The sequence below is a fragment of the Drosophila elegans genome, unplaced genomic scaffold (assembly GCF_018152505.1).
Source record: "Drosophila elegans isolate 14027-0461.03 unplaced genomic scaffold, ASM1815250v1 contig_814, whole genome shotgun sequence".
NCBI classification, from domain to species: Eukaryota; Metazoa; Arthropoda; class Insecta; order Diptera; family Drosophilidae; genus Drosophila; species Drosophila elegans.
In genome coordinates this window covers 14,678,566-14,699,728 of record NW_024546167.1, presented here as the reverse complement: position 1 = coordinate 14,699,728, position 21,163 = coordinate 14,678,566, and the positions used below count along the sequence as shown (strand labels likewise).

At 37.8% G+C, this 21,163-nt stretch overlaps 2 protein-coding genes across 3 annotated transcripts in view; both read right to left on the bottom strand.

Moving 5' to 3' along the window:
* The window catches only part of LOC108149347, a 124,158-nt gene that overhangs the window by 48,825 nt on the left and 54,170 nt on the right, over positions 1-21,163 (bottom strand). The window contains exons 4-6 of one of the 2 annotated variants that reach the window (XM_017276837.2): positions 10,778-10,860; positions 5,043-5,770; positions 4,241-4,632 (exon numbers count right to left, since the gene is read on the bottom strand). In XM_017276837.2, the coding sequence (XP_017132326.1) occupies positions 4,241-4,632; positions 5,043-5,325 (675 nt within the window). In that variant the 5' untranslated portion in view covers positions 5,326-5,770; positions 10,778-10,860. The remainder of the gene's footprint in view (positions 1-4,240; positions 4,633-5,042; positions 5,771-10,777; positions 10,861-21,163) is intronic. The other variant, XM_017276838.2, reaches the window with a different exon arrangement.
* Positions 2,738-3,597, bottom strand: LOC108149350 (caltractin). Its single transcript, XM_017276841.2, has one exon. It carries the CDS (start codon positions 3,465-3,467, stop codon positions 2,907-2,909), a length of 561 nt encoding a protein of 186 aa, XP_017132330.1. The 5' UTR covers positions 3,468-3,597; the 3' UTR covers positions 2,738-2,906.

The window sequence follows — 21,163 nt, the reverse complement described above, 5'->3', positions numbered from 1 at the left end:
CTTTGTGTTGATTGTTTTTTATTTACTTTGTCTTGTCCTTTTCAATGGCGGTGTCGTGTCCTGTCGCATCCTGTCCGCTGCTTAAGTGGAAATTGAAATTTTCATATTTTCATTTGATAATTTATTTATTCTTTTGGCCCTCCGCCTGACGACAGCTCAAATAATTTATGCAAATATTTAGCGGTGGCGTGTGCTGCATATTTAAGACAGGCCAATTTGTATTTTTTCCCATCGTGTACTTTTTAGTTTGATACTTTTTGTAGCAAGGTTATTTGTTTTTGTCTGTTGTATCAGATCAAAATTGGAAATGGAAATAACCCCGGTCCTTTAAGCATAAAAATAATTTTATGTATGAATTATAGTATTTATTTTAAACTCATAATAAATAAATTCTTTTAAGAACAGGAGAGAATAGTAAACAAATTTGTAATACAAATTATTTTTTAGTTTAGCTTATCTGTCTTTTCCAACTATTTTTCTTCATTATTTTATTTATAAAAAGCCCTTCTCACTTTCCCCCCCAGCTTTTCACTCGTTACTTGCAGCTGCTGTGACGGCAAATCACTCTCTAATTAAACGAGCGCTCTCTCAGCTTTCCCTATTTTTAGTCCCTTAACCCTTTAGCCACATACATATTTATAAGGCGAATAAATTCGCAAAAATGTAAGCTACAGTATATGGTTATTTGGCATTTTAGCCGCAAATTTGACGCTGAGTTTATGGGGTTAAATGAGGGTTTGGAAAATATTAGGGGAAACAGGAAGGGCTTGAAGACTTGTGGTGAACCGCATCGCGTTGCGTTTTTAAGCATTAAATTGCTTGATATATCGCCTTAGTTTTTCCTCGCGACTTTTCCCCAGGCTTTTCTACTCAGCCACTCTTTGCATGGACACTTTTTCAGGATCCCCTTTCGCTCGCTTCTCATCTTGGTGCTCTCTTGAATTATGCTTTGCGTCTTTGTCTCGTTTTAAATTTCATAATGCACATTTTATAATAATTTTTCGTCTACTTTGCTGCAATTTTGTGCAATTTTTTACTGTAATTTATGTAGCTGTGTGAGTGTGAGTGTGTGTGTGTGTATGCACACCCTTCTCTCAACTTTCTTGCTACAGTTACAACAATTTTGCCATGGAAAAGTGGCGAAGGCAAGGGGATTGTGTGTCGGGCGTAATGTTGAGTTATTGCAGTTTTGTAGTTTGCGAAAAACTTTTTTACGAACGTCTCTCTGTCTCACTTTTTCCCTCTGTTCGGGTGTTTAGTTAAATGTTCGTAAAATTGAGTGTTGGTTATATTTTACTGTAACTTTGGCTGTCCTTTCACAGTGCTGGACTCTCCCTTCCCCCGCAAAATACAATCGCCTTTAATCGATTTGGCAAAAGCAATAAGCAAAAAACTTTTATAAATACTCAAGTTTGTTTTAGTTTTTCCTGAAGTCCGAGAACTCTGCCAGCCAATTTGTAATTATCCATCAGAGCTTTTAACTTTACGACTTTATCAAGGGCCATTTCGGCTTTTGTTTTGACTTTAAAAGCCAGCTGGCCAAAATGGAAAACTGTCCAATTATTAGGGCTGTAAACGTGGCGAGCTTGTCCATAAAAACGGCGTATATGGCTTCTGTCCAGACTTTATTCACCGTATATTAATTTGTTACTGGCTTAAGTTTTTATTAAAATGCGGTGATTATTATTTATTTTAACGTATTGAGTATACGTCATGTGGACTCGACAAGTGCAAGTTATTAAATATTCATGGAAGTTAAAGCGGAAATAGTTTCTAATTTTTTTTATTTTGCAAAAACAAAATGTGTCCATATTTGCTACATCATTTTTTTTAGCGATATTACAAATCGATATTTTCTTTTGTTGCACGCGATTTTTTAAACATCGAACGAACATCCAATAAATGATTTATCTATTGAAATTAATATATTGGCTGGAATTAAAACTTGCAGCGAAGAATAAATTTTATGTCATTTCTGTCAACCAGTCAGTCATCCATATATCAATCAATCTCTCCATCCTTTCATTCAACTTGAAGTTGATACATTAAAGGCCCTATGGCGTCTAACAACTAAATGGAGCTAAACGTAACGCATAGCGTAAATAAAAACCCAAAAACGATGCTACTAAATTATGTTTGCCGTTTGAACAGTGGAGCGGAGACACAGAGTTTAAGAGTGACTAAGGGACACAGGGAGATGCACAGAGTCGGGAAATGGGTAAGCTCTTCCGGCAGTTGGAAAAGCGCCCACGCATGCCACCAAATTGCAGCCACAATTTGCTGCAACAAACTCAACTGAAAACTGAAAACTGCAAGCCGAAAGTGGAGCAGGCCCATGGAAAGGCATACATCAAATGTGTCAAAGAGATTTGTTATGCATGACAGGAGGCCGCTGCCAGCAAACTGGCAAAAAACGGCAGGAGCAGCTATAGGAATTTAAATAAAGATAACTTTGGGATACCTCGCAATTGGAAACTTAAACAATTTTAACAACATGAAAAGTTAACACTCGGAAAACAAATAATTCCAATTTTAATGTAATCATTTTAATGTGGAATTGATATGTTAACTTTATTTCTTCTATTTAATTGAAATAAAAATAGAATTGATCGACCCTTCTTAACATTTGAATTGTCTTACCTCCATGACATAATCACAATATCTTTATTACAGTGGGTTAAAATGATAAAAAATGGTGGGACTACTTAGGTGGGTTATATAAGAAAAATACTCCGAATGCATTTGTAGTGCCTTGCTTTATTGAACCGAAGCATATCCAAACTTCTTCAAAATACTATACTAAGAGTGCGAGTTTATGTGAAGTAGTGGGAATCTGCCTGAAATGAGTAAATCTACAAAGTAGGAACAACGTCGTTTCCCCGCAAGGCAAAGTGGTAAATAAGTAATTAGATCAAATTGGTTTTCTTGATGAGGTTAAGGAACTCCTCCCTGCAAACCTCGCCATCGCCGTTCAAGTCGGCCTCATCGATCATCTCCTGCAGTTCCTCGTCGGTTAGATTTTCGCCCAGTTCCCTGGCCACGCGTTTCAAATTCGCGAACGAGATCTGACCAGTGCGATCGTCATCGAAAAAGGAGAAGGCTTTCATCATGTCCTGCTTGGAGTCCTTCTCTGCCATTTTCTGGTGCATCAGATATAGGAAGTCGTTGAAGGCAATCCTTCCCGTCTTGTCCTTATCGATTTCATCCATCATGCGCCTGATCTCCTCCTTCTTCGGCTCGAATCCCAAGGCGCGAATGGCCACGCGCAGTTCCTTCGTTTCGATGAAGCCCGTGCACTGGGTATCGAACAAATCGAAGGCCTTCTTAATGTCCTCCTTCTGCGTCAGCGAAAGGTCAAAGGTCGGCAGCTTTACCCTTTTGGTTCGCTTGGTCTTGCTGGCGATCGATGCCGTCGATTGCATCGCACTGGCAGTGGACAGCACGCTGCCCAATCGTTTGCCCGACATGATGATGATTAGCTGCCTTCCCTTTTGTAATATGTATGGCAAAAACTCTTTTTTATGTGGAAATCGGAACGAATATCGTTGTAACAAGTTCAACGCTCTGTGAGTGTGAACGTATACTGTCTATTTATCGGGCGGGCTGTTCAAACTGGAAGACAGTTAGGGGTCGAGACCTACTCGATTACGATAGTTTTCCTATTGTTTTTTTCAGCTCTAGAATTTTTTTTAGGAAAAAGCTAAAATTTTAAGATACGAAAAAGCAAAAAAAATTATATAGAAAATTTACAATACTGACATTAACCGAAGAGCAACTTTTGAAATATGTAAACCTTAACTGGGAACTGGGAATATCTGAGAATTTAAAGACTTCTAGTAATCTCCCAAATCCAATTTACATCCCGCTAAATATTTTACCGTTTTCGAGTGCTTTTCATGCAGCATTTGCCACAACAATCAAAATTCATATGTGCCCTAATGCCCAGTGAACTTCAGCTCTCGACTTGGAGCGGAGACCCCGGCAATCTCCCCTTGGAATTGGGAAACAGCTTGGAGGCAACCCCAGTGCCAGTGATCCAGTGGGTGTGGCAGGTGTCAGTCAGTTGGTCCTTAGACTACAAACATCTCTACCCTCTACGTGCCACGCTCTGTTTGCTTATCGCATTTGCCTGTTGCAGGAGTTTCCCGAAACTCAGGTGGAAACCAGGTGGAGGCACGTGCCTCTCGCTGCTCATGATTACAATTACAATTACACGAAGTGGAGCGGGGATTTCACTCACCTGGGGGTCCGCAGCTGCCACTCCTGTTCCTGTTCCTTTGCCTTCGCCCGATCCCATTCCCAATCCCAATCCGATTCCCATTCCAATGCCCGTTTCCATGCCAGTCAGCGATAATTTACGATTACGCTCGCGCTCCAGTCTCATGAGTATCTGTGCGTTCTGCTCGCAGGAGTAGGTGTGCGTCTTACGCTTCCGTTCCAGACTGTACTCGTACAGCGGCCTGGCCGCATTCGGTTGCAGGTCGAGCTGCGCCTCATCCCCGGCATCGCAGCTGCAGAGGGACTGATTGGAGCGGCCCTTGCTCCGCTTTAGGGATCCGCGGTTCGACGATGAGGGCGTCAGTCGCTGCTCGCTTACGAAGTTCGAGAAGGTGACCACATTGCCAGAGGAACCTACAAAAAGAAAACAAATAAAAAACGTTACACCTAATTCTTTCAGACTTAACAAAGGTTATATTTTATATCTATACTACAAATTAAATGCTGTGCAAAAAAGATTCTAAGCAAATAACTGTTGTAAGGGTATTTTTTTATTCTTTAGTTATTGAGCGAGGTAAGCAAAATATTGTAATTATTTTTTAATTATAAAATATTTTACATTTTGTGATCAACATCTCAAAAGGACGTAATTTTTGGTTAGTAAATTAATAATACTTTTTTAATGAGCCAACATTAAACATTAATGAAACATGACTTTCCACAAAAGAACAGCACTTCTAATGCTAAAACTATAATAACTTCTTGTTATATTTATTATTTATTTTAAAAAGCTTAGGATTGGATTGACATTGATGGGGTCCCACCTGTTGTGGCTCCTTTTCGCTTCGAGGGCGAGACGTAGAAGATGTCGTGCTCGTCGAACTCCACGCTCCGCTGAGTGGTGATGGCAGCACCACCACCACTACTGGCACCACCCAGTGCTGTGGTTGCCGTGGCCGTGCTGCTGCTGGTGGTGCTGGCCGCACTGTTGCCACCACTGCTCAAGTTGCAACCGTGATCCGCCAGCGAGTGCAGCATGGGGTGCACCTGTCGATCTCTCAGCGAGTGCTGCTTATGCAGGCCATTAGCCCGTCGGAGCTCCGTCATCGTCCTGATTTCGAAAGGCTTTTATTCTTGGAGCCGGCTTATTGTCATCACACTGCTCATGAAATATTCATGCCACACTGCTCCGCCGCGTCGGCATTAGCATATCACTTTGATTTCCAAACTGACTTGCTATATTTTTAATTTTAAACTTGGCCTTTTGCTGGCTAAGCCGGCTAACGATTTCCTTGTGTCAATACAGCAGATTCGCAATCCGATTTGCCAGCTAACTGTTTCAATTCTGGCCCGCGCCCCTTGTCGTCTTGGCCCTCTCATCGCCAGCTCTTCCGAATCTCCTATTTTCACACCGCTTACATTCTTTTGCTCTTCTCCGGATTTCTGTGTTCGAGAGCTTCGCCTTTGAGACTCAGCTTCCTTTGGCGGCCCGCCTTTGTTTGCCCTGTTAATAGACTTGGCTCAGTCGCCGCCGGTTGTTTGTGTATAATAACTGCAAAGACACAGCCAAAGAGTGAGAAATGAGATTAGGCTTAGGCGATATGTGTGCTGAAAAGTCTATTCTAAATTGATTTCATTGTTTGCCAGAGTATCACAATGAGCGTGGGCTTGTAAATATGTACAAATAATTTATGGAGGGAACAACTTACTTATTTACTAAGGCATTTTCCCAAGCAAACGGTGTGGAAAATTGTCGGCAATAATTTTGGGCATCAATCAAGTTTTGATTTTATTAAGAGGTGACCCAAATTTGATTGCAGCTCGAGTGTAACAATTTATAAAAATGTCATTTTCATATGTTTAAAATTTGGTCAGATTTAATCGTTAAAAAATATGTAAACTATTTCAAGAATTTAATTATATGTTATATAATTTGTAGCATTGAGTCTATGCTCTAACAAACTCCGATTTAATTATTTTTGGCCTTAAAAGTCAGTTGAATGAACATTATTATTTATTTAAAGTCCCGAATTTATTATGAATTTACCTGTAATTAGATTAGCGCAATCAACTTTTACCAAATAGCTGGGATTTGGTCTTTTGATTTCTTAAGCGCGTGTAGGAAAGTTATTTTAAATTTGATCTCTTAGTCTATGAAATTTGTTCCGCTCCCTTCTTGTAATTTTAGGCCAAATTGAAACGCCTTATGCTAGGCAACCACATTTTCCTCCGTCTGTTTTTTAATATTTTGATGTCAAACTTTTCGCATAATCGATGGCAACTTTTTAATAAGCAAAAGCCGGCGAAACGAAAACAAAAGCCAAAACAAATATAATAATCAAGCAAACAGGCGGCAAAGGCAGTAGGAATTTGTTTGAGAGCAAAATAATGGAACGGCATGACAGCTAAGCTCCCCAGAAAGTATGCAACGTAATAATAACGTTAAAAGATAATGAGAACAGGCTAAATAGCAACAACAAGTGGCTTTGGTGTTGAAATTTCACCGATTTCGGTAATGCTATATATATATATATATATATATATATATATATATATATATATATATATATATATATATATATATATATATATATATATATATATATATATATAGGAAGGGACCAAAAGGGGGGCGTTAATATAAAGAGAAACAAATAGGCAACTTGAGCTAACTTTCAAGAGTCACAAGCGCCCACCCTCCGTGTGCGTATGTATACTTATCTGTATGTATTTGCGATATTTATCGCTTCTTAAGTATTTTTAAGAAGTTTGCCATCGCCAAGTTTTGTCGGCAGGCGACAGCAGCAGCAACAACCGAACAACCAACAACCAAACAACCCAACACCCAACACCAGCAAACATTTTTATCTTTGGCATATTTCGAGAGGCACTTCACTTGTCACAAGTCTCGCTAGGGAGCAAATTGTTAGGACTTTTTGTTTGGCGGAAGGGGACTCATTTCGAACATTCTTTTCGGCCAAAGTTTTGAAGGCTTTAATCAACTTGTGGCACTTAATGAGCGCCTGTAATGAGTTAATTGTTTCACATTGTTTTACTGCTCCAGAACGGTTAAGTATTTCATATAGTTGAGCGTTTAGTTTTAAAATATTTATACATTTCTTGAAAGTTTTTCTAATGAAAAAGCGTTTTATAAAATGCAGTCAACACATTTAAATGTGGGTTTATAGTATACAATTTATTTATAATTACCAAACATTTTTTATTTGCTTTTTAAGTGTAAAATATTTGGTAATTGCTTGTAACCTTAACAATATGAATCCATTTAGGTGGTATTCGTTTAACCAAATATGTTCAAACTGTTTATTTTGTGCATCCACATGTGATACCTAAATTTACTACTTGGTTTATGGCACCATCTACTTGGCTGGATTAATTAATTTCGGCATTGATTCGATTCCCTCACTTTTGTGGCACATATCTTAAAAAGGGTTTTACGCTTAGGTCGTAAAGTGCTAGTGCCTTTTGCCTGATAACCAGCATGGGAATTGGAATGGGAAAACCCGAAAGGACAACGCCAAACTCAAATGAAAATCTAATTTAGAGCAACACGCACAGGGAGTGCGAAGGAGAGCGAAAAACGGGGGAGAGCGGGAAAGCAAACCAAGTGATACATGGGTTCATGGCAGGCAGTAAAAGCCTCGGCCTGCCTTTCATTTGCGTTTAAGGACCTCAAAAAGGACTTCCGCCTGCACTGGCCTACAAATTAACATGCCCCAATCTGTGACTGTCTCTGTGCTTGTGTGTGGGTGCGAGGTGTGAGTGTGTGCGTATGTGTATGTGTGTAGGGTGGCATGAATTATGAGTAAAACAGCTGCAGACTTAATGGAAAATGCTCGAGCCCGGACAAGAGTTTTTCGCCGAAAGCACGCAAGGCGTAAATTAGAAGAATGCCAAAAAAGCATAGAAAGATAATTTTGGAAAACCAAAGTTTATGTACACTTGAACTATTATTTCAAGTTTGTTCATTACAACACAGTACAGTTTTAGGAAACAAAAAAGATTTAAAGCAGAACTTGTAAGATTATAAAGTAGCTTATAACTTTATGGTTCTTGCGTTAATTTGAAAATTCTTTTATAAGCTATAGTCATCAAAAACCTCCAAAAGAGTATACAACACAAATATGTACGAGTGTGATGTAATAAGTTGTTGTAATGCCCGCGTAACTCATAAATTAGACACGATCTATTACGGACGGATTTATATGCATGAGGAGTCAGAGACAACAGGCCAGAATTAAGCAGCACATAGCTTGATAAAGTGGGCTAGGAACGAGTGGGTGTCATTTTCAATTTTTGACGCGTAGTCTTAACCAAAAGTCCCGAACATGTGTTCTTGACATTAGGGGAAAAAAAATACAAAAAGGCGACTCACGACCGTAAAGTGTACAAGTATTTTAAAATTCCGATTTCGGGCAAGAGGGATCGTATAATGAGTTCTCTGGCGGCGGGCCATAAATACCATTTGGAGTGTATGCAGCGCCCATAGGTGGGCCATAAAAATTTGTTTAACACGCACACGTACAACTCGAACACACACACACATACAAACACTCATAAGCTTATGCATACAGGAGCAAATCAAATTTATTTTATTCATTTCTTTTTTCTTTGCTTTCTGCGTTGTTGTCGTTTTTATGACAGCGCAGCAAATTAATGAAATTTACGCAATAAATCATTTCACCAGAGAAAACAGCAACAATGTACTTAGAAAGAGACAGATAGGACAGCGTTGGAGCGAGAGGGAACACTAGAAAATGTGTTAAACAAATAAAAGCACGGTTCAAAACGCTGTAAAGTTAACCAAATATTGCAACAATGGGCTGGCAAAAAAAGCACTAACATTGAAACAATAAAATCAAATGTTTGCAGCTAGGTCTTAAAATGGATTTTAGTGTACATATGCTATCTATTGTTTAATCTTTACTGAAATATCCTACTTAATTTATTTTCAGTAAATTTTCGCAATTAAAATTTATGTTAACTGTAATCTGATTAGAGAACCTATTGTGTATTTAGGTGTTACAAAATCAGTTTGGGAAATCAGTTAAAATTATTGTTTTTAAAAAAATGAGACAGATATTTTGCGATAAAACAATTAAACTCAAATATGATATAATCAGAAATAAAGTGTGAAGTCTTTTAATATGAAGCCATATTTACAACGAAAAAAAGTACATTTAAAGTGCTGAAATTTTATTGTACATGGTGATATTTTTCTCACTTATCCATAAAAGTTTATAAAAATAAAATTTAAAAGCGATCCCTTAAAATGTTGAAGGACGATTTCCGAGTAGCCTCCAATCAATTTCAACCAATTCCCACTGCGCTTCGCCTCATTAAGGAATTTATTTCAACAGCAAGCTGCCTTTTGCTAAGCTGCCACATTTATTTAAACGAAAACTTTCGCAGAACCGGCTTTGGATGCCCGCTCCAGCTCCCCTCTGGTCCACTTTCTGCACATTTAGCAATCCCATTCGCAACTCATATTTTTAGACTTTGCCCCTAAGTGCGTTGACTGCACTTTTGGCGCTCGCATAAAACTTTTTCGGGCTCACTGACCCCCCACAACACCCGGAATGCTCGCCACCCCACAAACAGTTATCTGGCTTTGTGCTAACCTTCCAAACTCCGAACCCCCCGCGTTTCTATCTCGTGTAATTCAGCTTGCATCCGTTTCTAAAAAGTTACGCTGCTACCGAAAATTCAAGTGGTTGGACCAAAGGCTTTTAGCTGACTTAACACCACCAAAAGCGCATATACAAACATTCTCAGAGACACCAAGAAAAATTACACTGTTAGCTTAGTGCAATTTTTTTTATATTAAATATTCTTGAAACGCTTTAAAACTATTTAAAGGGAATGACAAACTAAAATCGTTTTACTTTAAAAAATTGAAAAACTGCCATTAAATAAAATTTAAAATTCCAAAAACCTCTTTTTCCTACAAATTTTAAAGATTTTTTTTGTCAGTGCTTTTCAGTACACACACTTCACGCTTCGCTAAAATATAGCTGCACCCTTTCCTGTGCTTTCACTTCCCCTTTTTAGTGGCCTCATAAAGCTTGAGCTTAAGCATGTCCCAAAGAAAGGGTTTCCTGCTCTTCCTAAAAATTTGCAAAAAGTCGCGCTTGGAAATTGTGCGTATATGTGTGACTTCGGTGGATGCAAAATAAAAAAAAAATTTTACAATGGCGGGCGTGACTTAAAATAAAGAAATAACTTATAGCATAGTTCAAGTCAAACAATGCGCGACATTTTCTCGAAGAATTTAACATGGGTGTACGCCCCATTTCCCCGTTGGATATATGTGGGCGTGCCAACGCAGTCTTGGCCAGAGTTTTGAATTTTTTAGTGGTTCAAAAACCCCAAAAGCATTCTGTCCTTCTCTTGCCCTTTATTTGTGACAGTCAGCTCCAAAAGTTAAGCACCACTCCCTTTGTCTTTTGGAATCTTTTGTGGCAGGGGCTTAGACTTCTTGTTTATATTTTTATTTATGACCAAATGCATTTTTTGAGTGCCCTCTGACGTATTTACTTACTTTGGAATCGGCTTTTGCCATTTGTCTTGACTTAAAATGACCGCAAAATAAGTTGTATTGAATTCTGGAATTCTGAATAAGTTCTGAAATGAAAGAATCAATTTTTTTGTTGTTATCTCAGTTTTATTGAGTTCCTTTTAAGATTGAAATAAGTCATGTATATATATCTACTTTAACAACTAAATGTTTTAATTATTAATTTTACATTACCAAAATAAATATTCTTATTGAATTTAACTTAAACATTTTCTGCCCAATCAAATATAAAATTTGAATTTTCTTCTTATGAAATATTTGCATTCATTTTCTAACTCATTTTATTTTTTAACCACTGCTTGCAGCCATAAAAAAATCAACAATTTGGCTAAGATAGCCCAGCAGGTCTGTGTGCCATTTAATTTAAATAATTTTTGTCTGTGTTGCCTTTGGCCTGTATCGTTTCATATTTGCATGATATTAATTTGCATAATTATGTTGGTCATAAAGAAATGCTGGCCAACAATTATAAAAGCCACAAGCACACACTGAGGCACACCCGGCAAAAACAAACCGAATGCAGTTGCCAAGCACACACTGTCATAACTAATACAGAGTTATTTATCCCCGGGGACCAATTTATATTACTTCCCCGTTAGCCATGAAGTCCTCGCTTGTTCTAGAGGAGGTTAGTGCTACAAGGTCCTTACTGCTCCACTGCTCCCGCTCCGCTCCGTAAATTTATCAGTGTCAAAAAATAATAGCGCGCCCGGTTTCGCTTTTAATAATTTCCCCTGCCGAGTCGAGCATTTGGAGCGGAAATTGCCGCTGCTCGAGTTTCGGGGCCGGGTCGTTTGGGGCTTTCAAAACAATGGTCAGATGCAGAACTGCACTCGGGACATACCTCTTTGGATTATTTCAATTCCAAATGCGCCCGGAGAAAATTCGCCGGAGGCGAAAACAACAATCACCTTCATTCCCAATCGCATTTGTTTGTTAGTGTCAGCATTAAAATGTTCATTAAATTAATGTAATTTCACTTTAACCTGCTTTTCCTTGCTCGGTTTCAATTGGATTTATTTGTTTGTTTAACATGCAATATTGGCAGCTCTTGACATTTGGCATATAAATTTAATTATTCGCTTTTCTGTGTGCTCTGATTATTATTGAACGTGAATGGCTAAGGTTAATGGCTTTCCCTTCAATCTAATTGATTTGGATATTTAATGTAATACCGTTTATTGACATTAACTTGTTTATATTTGAATATGAAAAATATGTATTTTATTTACACAAATTAAAAGGGTAACATTGATTGAATAACATCTGTTGGACCTATTTTGATTTCATTTAGCTATTGAATTTATAAAATAAATTTTATGATGCTTAAAGAAATATATTTAATGTTATCCTGTTGAAATCTAAAATAGTTTTCCCATGTCCGGCCATCTATTAAGATTTCATAATGTGGGTTCAGCCTTTTGTTAAACTGCCCGCACATTAAGCAGCTGAAACTTTGGACATAAATTCCAGACCTAGCTCCCATAAATATGGCCCACTTACATCGATGGTAGCCAGCATAAAATATGCAGCATTGGAAAGTTTTTTTGTTTTCCCTTTTGGCTTTTGTTCGACTGAGCTATTGACTAAATACTTTGGCAAATTCATAAATTTAAGCACAACGTAATAACATAAATATTTAAAAAATGCCAAAAACCAGGAGAACAAAAAATGTTGCTGAGCAAAATTGAGTTGAAAAGTTTTCCTCGATGAGCAGGGCCATATGTTCCATCCCCGAAACTTTATGGGCTTGATTTTTTGAACGTCATAAAACTGAGGAGGACAGCAACTTGGGCAGCTTCTTTCTTATTCATGGGTATGGCTCATCAAAGCCCACTTAATGCCTAATATTGGCCATGGCTTAAACAGTTTTGACCATTTCATGAGCTCAACTTTGTCGGACAAAAGTTTTTTCTCTTCTCACATTTTTTTTGGGATATTTATAAGGTTGCCGGTGTATTCTCATTGATATTAAATAGCGGCTGGCGCTGAAAAAATCCAGGCATTAATATTCAGCGTTGAACTCGACTTAAATGGCTAGGTGAAACAGTTACTAGGTGGGTAGGTGCACAGGCAAAGAAATGTATTTGAGTTGATTATTACTGTCACAGCTACTTAAATTTATTATTATTATTTATTAAAGAAAGAAGTAAATTTTCATTTTATTTTTAATCTATTATCGAAAAATGAATTTGTTTAGTTAATATTAATATTATGCCTTAATTTTATAACCAATGTAATAACTTTTTTCCCAAATTAAATCCCAATATTGGTCATTTTTCGTTCTGTGTATGTGGCTAGAATGGTTCATATCCTGTCGGTGGTGTTGTTTGGCTCCATTATCACAAACGCACACAGTCCCGTGCAGCATTAGACTTTAATAAGCCAATAAGTTTGCCTTCAGGTATCTCGAGCACTGCTGAAGACATCCTTATCCTTATCCCTATACCCCAACCTTAGAGGGTGCATTAATATTTATGCCTATACAACACTCACGACTTTTTGTTCTCTGGCCATGCGTGCGTTATAAATAAAATTAAATGTATCAGTTAAGTTGAATTTTCGGTTTTGTATCCAAAAAGGAGTTCAGCGTCGATAATTCGACTTGGTTTTCGGGATAATGAGATTGTCGGGGAGGGTCGATTGGTTGGTTTGCCTGAAGAAATCCTACTTGGGTTAATGATGCAGTCGTTAGCGTGGAGTCTCTACCTCAAGGGTTCGAGCTGCTCGAACGGAAATCTACCTGAATGAGAAGTAATGTCTTATGACCGTAGCTGTAATTAGGTTTTTGGGCATAACTAAGTGGAAAGCTGCATGCCATCGGTGGTTCAGGGGTGGATTTATTATGTAGTGGTTTTCTTAAAGAAAATCTTTATATATGAATCTTTAATCTTTTTATTATGATTAGGATTATCTTAAAGTCATTATAATAATTCAAAAGACTTGATTTTGCACCTAATAACGTAAGCTCCCTGTCTTTACTGGTGTTTACATATTCTCGAGTTCTCTTTTCTATTTAAATTTCCCCAGTTTACTTAAACTTCCTTCTTTGTCTATAAACTAAAACACTATTTATGTAGTTCCCCATAGTTAACTAACTAGTTTTAGTTGCCAGTTTACTTCTACCACTTATTTCTCACTTTATCTCAAAGCTCTTCTTCCCACCCTCGATTATTGTTCTTCTAAGTATGCAACACTTCTGGCCCTGACTTTCCTCCGCTTTTCCTTTCCTTTTGCCTGTGTTTTCGTGCAGGCACCTTATCTTTTCAAGGATGTGTGCTTGCGGTATCAAATAACATCTTTATCATACATTTTTGTGTTACATGCACGCGACTAAAATAAAAATAATGATCATGGCAAGTATGGAAAAGAAGGGGGCGATTTGGAGAGAAAGGAGTGGCATATTCGTGGCTTTCCCACTATCAACGGGAGAATGAGAACAATAACACCAGCAACCTCAACAGTTCAAAGAATTAACTCACATGCCTGGCATAATAAACATAACAGCCTTAGCCTTGGCTTTTGTTTTTGATGCCGCCAATACCCAGGAAATGGTAAAGGGTATATTGCAGTTTAAGTTGGTTATATAACATATATAATTATGATTTGAGATTAGTCTTCTTAAAAAGTTTTATTATTATTTTGAACATTTTTTGTAAATCATATTATTTTTTATAAAAAAATGATATATAAATATATAATGATATTACTATTTAAAATTGCTGTATAAATAAGTATTGCCTTTACTTTTAGTCCACAGTATCTGTAATTTTTTCCATTAACATTTGCTTAATTTAAGATAGGAATTAGAATATTTTTGAAGAAATGATTTTATGGGGTAGTTAATAGCCCTGAGCCCATTTTTATATTTTTTAGCCCTAGCGTCAGCTTTATGTTTACTCTATCGTCGTTGGTTCTGTTGTTGTTTATTGTTGGTGGCTCTCCTTGGCTGCCTTTGAATGGTTAACATGGTCTTCTTTCCCCTTTACTCCCGCCCGCCGAACAGTCAGACTTGGGAGACATGGAAAACATGTAGGGAAATGGCAAAAAGTTGTAGCCTCTTGGCCTCGCTCAAGAAGCTATCGAATGCGTTGCGCAAACAACATAATTAGTGGAGAGCTGCATGAAAGTATTCCAGGAATCCCCAGGTCTTCAAAGGCACCTCTGCTAATTGAACAGCTTGTACTTCACAATCGAATTAATTTATACTGACTGGAAAAACTTCAATCAATTCGCCCCGCAATTTCCCCCAATGAAAATTATGACTTAATGCAGCCAAAGACGTTCTGCGTTCCCATTGCTCAGCCAGAGTTGGAAAATTAATTTCCCAAGTGCATTATTTAGCGGGGGCGGTGGGAGAATGTTTCCCAATCCCAGCAGCGCATAAATCGACGTAATGGCAAATTGTAGCCAGCGGAAAAAAAGGAGCTACAAGCGCCATATAATGCGAGTATGATGAAAAATGAAAGCCAGCCGGGAATGTCAGAATTTTCGAGGACTCCAGAGAAGACCAAATGTTCAGCATTCGACTTTTATGGATATAAAAATCAAATCTAAGGAAATCTGGGTGGGCTTTAGGTGGAAATGCAGCTGGAAAATGTGTATAACGTATATATTTTTTTCCAATTTTCTTTAATAAGCAAAAAGTTGTATAAGTTTACGAGTTATAAGCTTTATTCTTTTATAAGATGTTATTTTTTCTATTAATTTTAAATTATAATAATTTTTTTTAATATATGAGATTATAAATAAAGTTATTGATTATTTTATGCGTCAAAACAGTTAGAGTTTTGGGTTTTTTCTAAGGTAAAATGAGATTTGAAAAATAATCAATAGGTCTTCCTCAGACAGAACCATTTTTTTGTTTTCCCCATTTTTTGTTCTTTTCCCTCCAGACTCCTTTTACCATCTATCATATTTGTTCTTTGCAAGTATGTGGTGAAAAAAGAGTATAACTTTAACGCTCACTTAGCCGGAGGCTTTAAAAAAGGTTCTCTGACAGCCTCCTTTGGTTACCCACCTCTCCGACATGACTGTCTGACTGTCTGACTGTCTATCTGTCGCATTGTTGGCACTTTTTCCGACTTTTCCTGACTGACTGAGTGTGGCAGCCATTTTGCCAACACACTGACTGGAAAAGTGGAAAGAGACGGAGAGTGGCGGGCAGAAAGAGCAAGAGATACAGGCTCCACTTACTCGGCTCTTGGCAGGCTCATAAAATTTTATGATTTCGATCAACTCGAGTGCGGAAATTATTAAGAGTCGAATCTGTTTCAGCATCCTGCCACTCCGCTATCTCCCTCCGCCGCGCTCTCCGTGTCTCTGTCTCACATTCTGTAGGCTCTGCTCTACATTTTTACGTGTAAATATATTGATTACATACAACCGGGGCCAAAAGAGTAGAAGTTGCAGTATATTTACAATTAAGAGCTATACAATATACTATTTTAAAAACCGTTGCCAAAAAAGCATTACGAATTATTAATAAGTTAAATAAACTTTGACAGCAGAATATTTATTATAATATATTTATATTTTTAAATTTAATATTTAATAATTTTAAAAATGGTTTCAAAAAAATTTACGTTAAAAAAGCAAATTACCTTAGTTAGAGGGCAAATTCCTTATAGTTCTTTTTAACCAGAAATTCTTACTTTTATATGAACCAAAGTTGTTCATATGTATATGTATTTCATATGGCAGCCGCCTTTTGGCAAAGTGCAAGAGGGCTAGGTGGGCGGGATGAGAATGCTGGGTGGTTTCGCGTAAAGTGCGTGGTACATAAACTTCATTGGCCATGCCCCAAGCCCCATGTTTTCTTGAGTCCCCAAGAGTGCCTGCCATTTTAATTTATATTGTAGCCGTGTTAAAGTTCAACAATAATAAAAAACACACACGCAAAAGCAAGGAAAGAAAAAACGTTGCATGTTTTTTCTTCAGTTTTCGCTACGCACATTTTCCACGACCACCATCCACTTTTTGCTTGTTACCTGGAAAGTGCGTTTTTATCTGTTTGGCAGTTCGAAATGGAAAGCAGCCAACACGCAAAAACTTTTTGCCAATTTCTTAGCGTCTCACACAAATTTTATTTTATACACAAAAAAAAAGTTGTTACAAACTTTTGAATTTTGGAAAAATATTTAAAATTTAAGAAACGTATGTAACTTTAAAACGTTTTTCAAAAATTTGCATACGTTTTTGAAGAAATCCGAAAGATTTCTTTATTTATTTAGGTCTTAGAAACATTTGTTGGTATTTTAATAGGATTTTATTCTGTTAAACATCACCTTGTTTACTTTGCACATCTCTTTTAATTAAAGTATTTAACAGCCTATTAATAAATACTCAAACGCGTGAGATCAAAAAACAGTTCGATCTGAAAAGCAAAAAACTTATGCCCCTACCACCTAATAACAAGCCTCAACACGCAGACATCACCTTCATATCCCTAGTATTTTTAACCCTTATCCCCGCTGCCTCACCCAGAAGGACCCCGACCCCCTGAACATTTAGTGAAATGACCGCAAAAGTTATTTTTAAAATCATTTCCCAGCAAGCACACGCTCACATGGAGAAACTTTGGTCCGAAGATAAGCCAAGAGCAGCTGTAAAAAGCACATAAACATGCGTGTCGAGTTGGGTCGATTTTTTTTCGGGGTCTGGCTTCAGTTCCGGGTCAGTGCAGAACAAGCTGCAGCTTCACAGCCGTGAGGAACCCCCTTCCAGGACTCACCCCCGCCACTGTTTTGAGTACTTTTCACTTTCGAGGCGTGTTGTTTTGTTGTTTCTGGCGCTACTTTGAAGCTACTTAAGCCGTTTTGAATTTTTTATGAGCCCTTCCCTTTGGTCATAATGCTTTTTCGTGTATATTGATATAAATGTTTTTACATGCTCAGGTGTATGAAGAGTAATGATCGTGAGGGGGGTCAAGTGTTCTCTCTATATACGGAAGGGAGTTTTATGTGAAAAGGGTTTAGATAAAGGTATGCTGGGTGCTTAAATTAATCAATAATGAAACCTATTTTTTAAGTGATTTAAATTTCAAGACTTTTTTAAATTATATATCATTGGGAAATTTATTGAAGTTTGATTAATAAAATACAAAAAGCATTTAAAAATATATTCAAAATTTTTTTATGGGTAAACATCCTATATTTATAACTGCAACTTAGCTTACCAAAAAAAGCAAATGCTAAAGTACTCAAATTCTTTTGAAGTTTATTACCTGACATTCTTGTTATGTTATGATAAATTGAATTGTTTCTCTGAAAGCCACTGCTTTCATGTCATGCTCTTAATATTCCTTCTACCTGAAATAGATGCATGTTTTTATGAAAAGATATCATCAAATATTCATATTGTCTGGTTTCATGTTACCTTTTTTCTTTTTCTTATGATATGTATTTTGCATAAATAAAGGTGGAATCTTAAGTTAACAAACCTTTTTTCAAAATTATTTCTCTTACACTTTGGAAGTGTTTCGCCTTCATGTTAACTATATTTCATTGTATGGCAATTTTTCTACTTTGTAAGCGGACTGTTTATTTTTATATTTATATATTATTTATTAATTTTCGTGGTAGACCCTATATTGCATAAATATTACAATATTTCTGCCCTGTATTTTCGAGCTGCCCCCGGTTCATTTCGCGTTCGTTTTGAGTTATGTATTGTTTCGCACATTTGGCGCGTCGATTTATTTACGGCACTCATAAATTTTGCGGGTGTGGTGGCGGTGGTAATGTGTGGGTCCTGTACGCCGCACTCAGAATTCTGTGTCCTGTGGCAGGACGCTGTCACGTGTTGCATCACCAGCACAGCAGTTGGCATATTATTCATTTTTATTATATTTTGTCGCCTTAACGACCATAAATTGCATTAAAAATGCTGTCATTGAATATGCTTTTGCGTAATGGTCAGGTGCTGGACTACAGTGAAGCAGCACAAAGAAAAAAAAAGAAAACCTCTCTAACCGCTCTCTTTGGCCAGTGTAATTTATGGCCGAAAATTTAAATGCAAAATCGTGTATATAGGGCAAAAACCCATCAGCGCTGACAGCGGAAACGCTGCAAACTCATCCGTAAAATATTTAAAATTCATTTTGCCTGGGAGCCGCCTTTTATTTTATTGTCGCCTTGGTCTCCGCTTCGATTTTTATGGCGCCCTGAATTGAAAAGAGGATAAGGGAGTTAAGTCTAGGCAATCCCTACATGTCCACCAGATGTCAGAAATGTTTTAGAATGTATGCCAAAGCCAAAAAGTTGGCGCAGCAGCAGAAAATTCAGCGAAAGTAGAGGAAAAAAGATGTGAAAGTTAACCCGCATCAAGAATTTGTCACGATTTGTAGTCATCGTCTTCGGCTCACTCCATGTCCTAGCCAGTCATGAAAAATGACCGAGTTCAACGCTTCGTATACGTAATGCCTGCCCTGGAACTCAGCGCTCAACCCATCAGACCCCGTGACAATTGTGTGGTTAGATTTTTTGTGCCCCCGTCTTAACGCTTCAGGATTTCTGAGCAGCAGCATCAGCAGCGACTCCTTCGCACATCGTTTGTCACATTGTTCGCCGCAGGATCTGAGATCGTTTTCCCATGGTGTTTGATGTTGTTCTCGGTTCATAGTTGTTGCCTAAGGCAATGCCATTACTATTTGCCATTGTCAGTGTTTTGTTTGTTGCCGAATATTTGTTGTGATTTTTCATCTGACTGTAGTTTGCTTTTTGCACATTAGTGTGGGCGTGTCATGTGTAATCAATTTTCCTTTCCCTGGCAGCAGGTGACTAAAGGATTCTGCCGTTGAGTGCTTTCGCATTTTAGTCTTATGGTCCCTCTTGCTGATTTCGGGTATAAAGTTTTTTGGTACTCGAAATATATTCACAGGAGTTTCCCAGACATTTAGTCTTGTAAATGGAAATTTTACAAATTTAATTACCAGCAAAACTTTAGCCGACAGACAAAAGCTGGGGAAAATGGGAAAACGCGAGAATCGGTTTACATATATTTCGTGGCACACAGTGCGTATGATTGACATTAAAACATTAATTATGCAAAGCGCAGCGAAACTTTTTTGTTGAATTGTATTTGCTGTTAGAAGAGTTCTCTACATTTCTCAACCCCATTTCAAAGTTCGTTTACATCGTATTGTTTTTTGTGTGTAACTGCACTGAGCAAAACTAATTTAGTTTATTACAATTTGTACAATTTTTATTTTTATTAAGAACACTAAATTTATTTCCCTTTCTTTTATAATTTTATTTGTTTCTTGGGAAGAATGTACTTATTCACCTATTTAAACAGATTAACTAAAAATTTAAAAACTAATTTAACGACATTATTAACCCATTAAAGTATTAATCGAATATTTCTTTAAAAAACAATACTCATCAATTAATTAAAGTCCCGGCACGTTTTTATTTGTGTCCATGACAATGCTGCCGTGAAACCCGGAAAACTTTTAACAAGTTCCTTCCGCTCATTCTCTTGGGCCACATGTCGTATGCGCAATGTCAGCATTTCTGCCACAAGGGGGCGGCGTGAAACAACGAAGGCGTGGCAAGAAAAGTCGAGTTTTTAATTGTTTTCGCGAATTGATTTAAAAAGCTTGTTGCTGCGGCAACTTGTTCGCCCTGAACTTCATTAATATGTCAGACTTTCTGTGGCCCAGAGACGAAAAACCCCATTCTGTCTGCTAAATGGCCACGGCTTCCTATAATAAAAAACAACAGCAGCAACACGGACTTTTCACGGAAAACCAAGCTGCGACAGCATCTGATGAAAAGCCTGATTGACAGACGAGGAGGATGGGTCACGGCCACCTCGACCATGGCGGGGCATTAAGACAAACTCTTTGGCGGCTCACTTTGGCATATTTTATTTATGAGAAGATGCCGCGGCGAAGGACTAAAGACCGAGCTGATTGCGGCCTGTCCTTCTCCAGCGGCTTTCAATTAAATGCACAGATTTTTCACCATGCCCCGCCCCATTTCTGTTTTTAATTATGTTTCTTTTCGGGGCGGCACAACATGCACTGGGCGTGGCATTTAATTGTCGATACAAGGGCGAAATAATTTTCATATCAGCTTAAGTTGTTTGCTTCGTTGTCCGCCCAATTGAGCATCCTTGAGAGCGAAAATTGAGGGCGGAGGCAATCGGGAATGGAAATAGTATAAACTGTTTAATTAAGGGAAAGGCAGTCTTATATTGGTGATTTCTTGGGGAGCTCTTTTGGCACGGGACTCTCAGGTGTTTATTAATGAATTTTAAATACTTTGTTGCGCTGGGAAATTTATCTTTTGGGCTGCGCTTTACAAAGAAGCTCGCAGTTGCGGTCTGGACTGAAAGTGGTAAGCC

Coding starts and splice junctions, on each gene's coding strand:
- LOC108149350 (XM_017276841.2), bottom strand. CDS start 3,467: ATGTCGGGCAAACGATTGGGCAGCGTGCTGTCCACTGCCAGTGCGATG.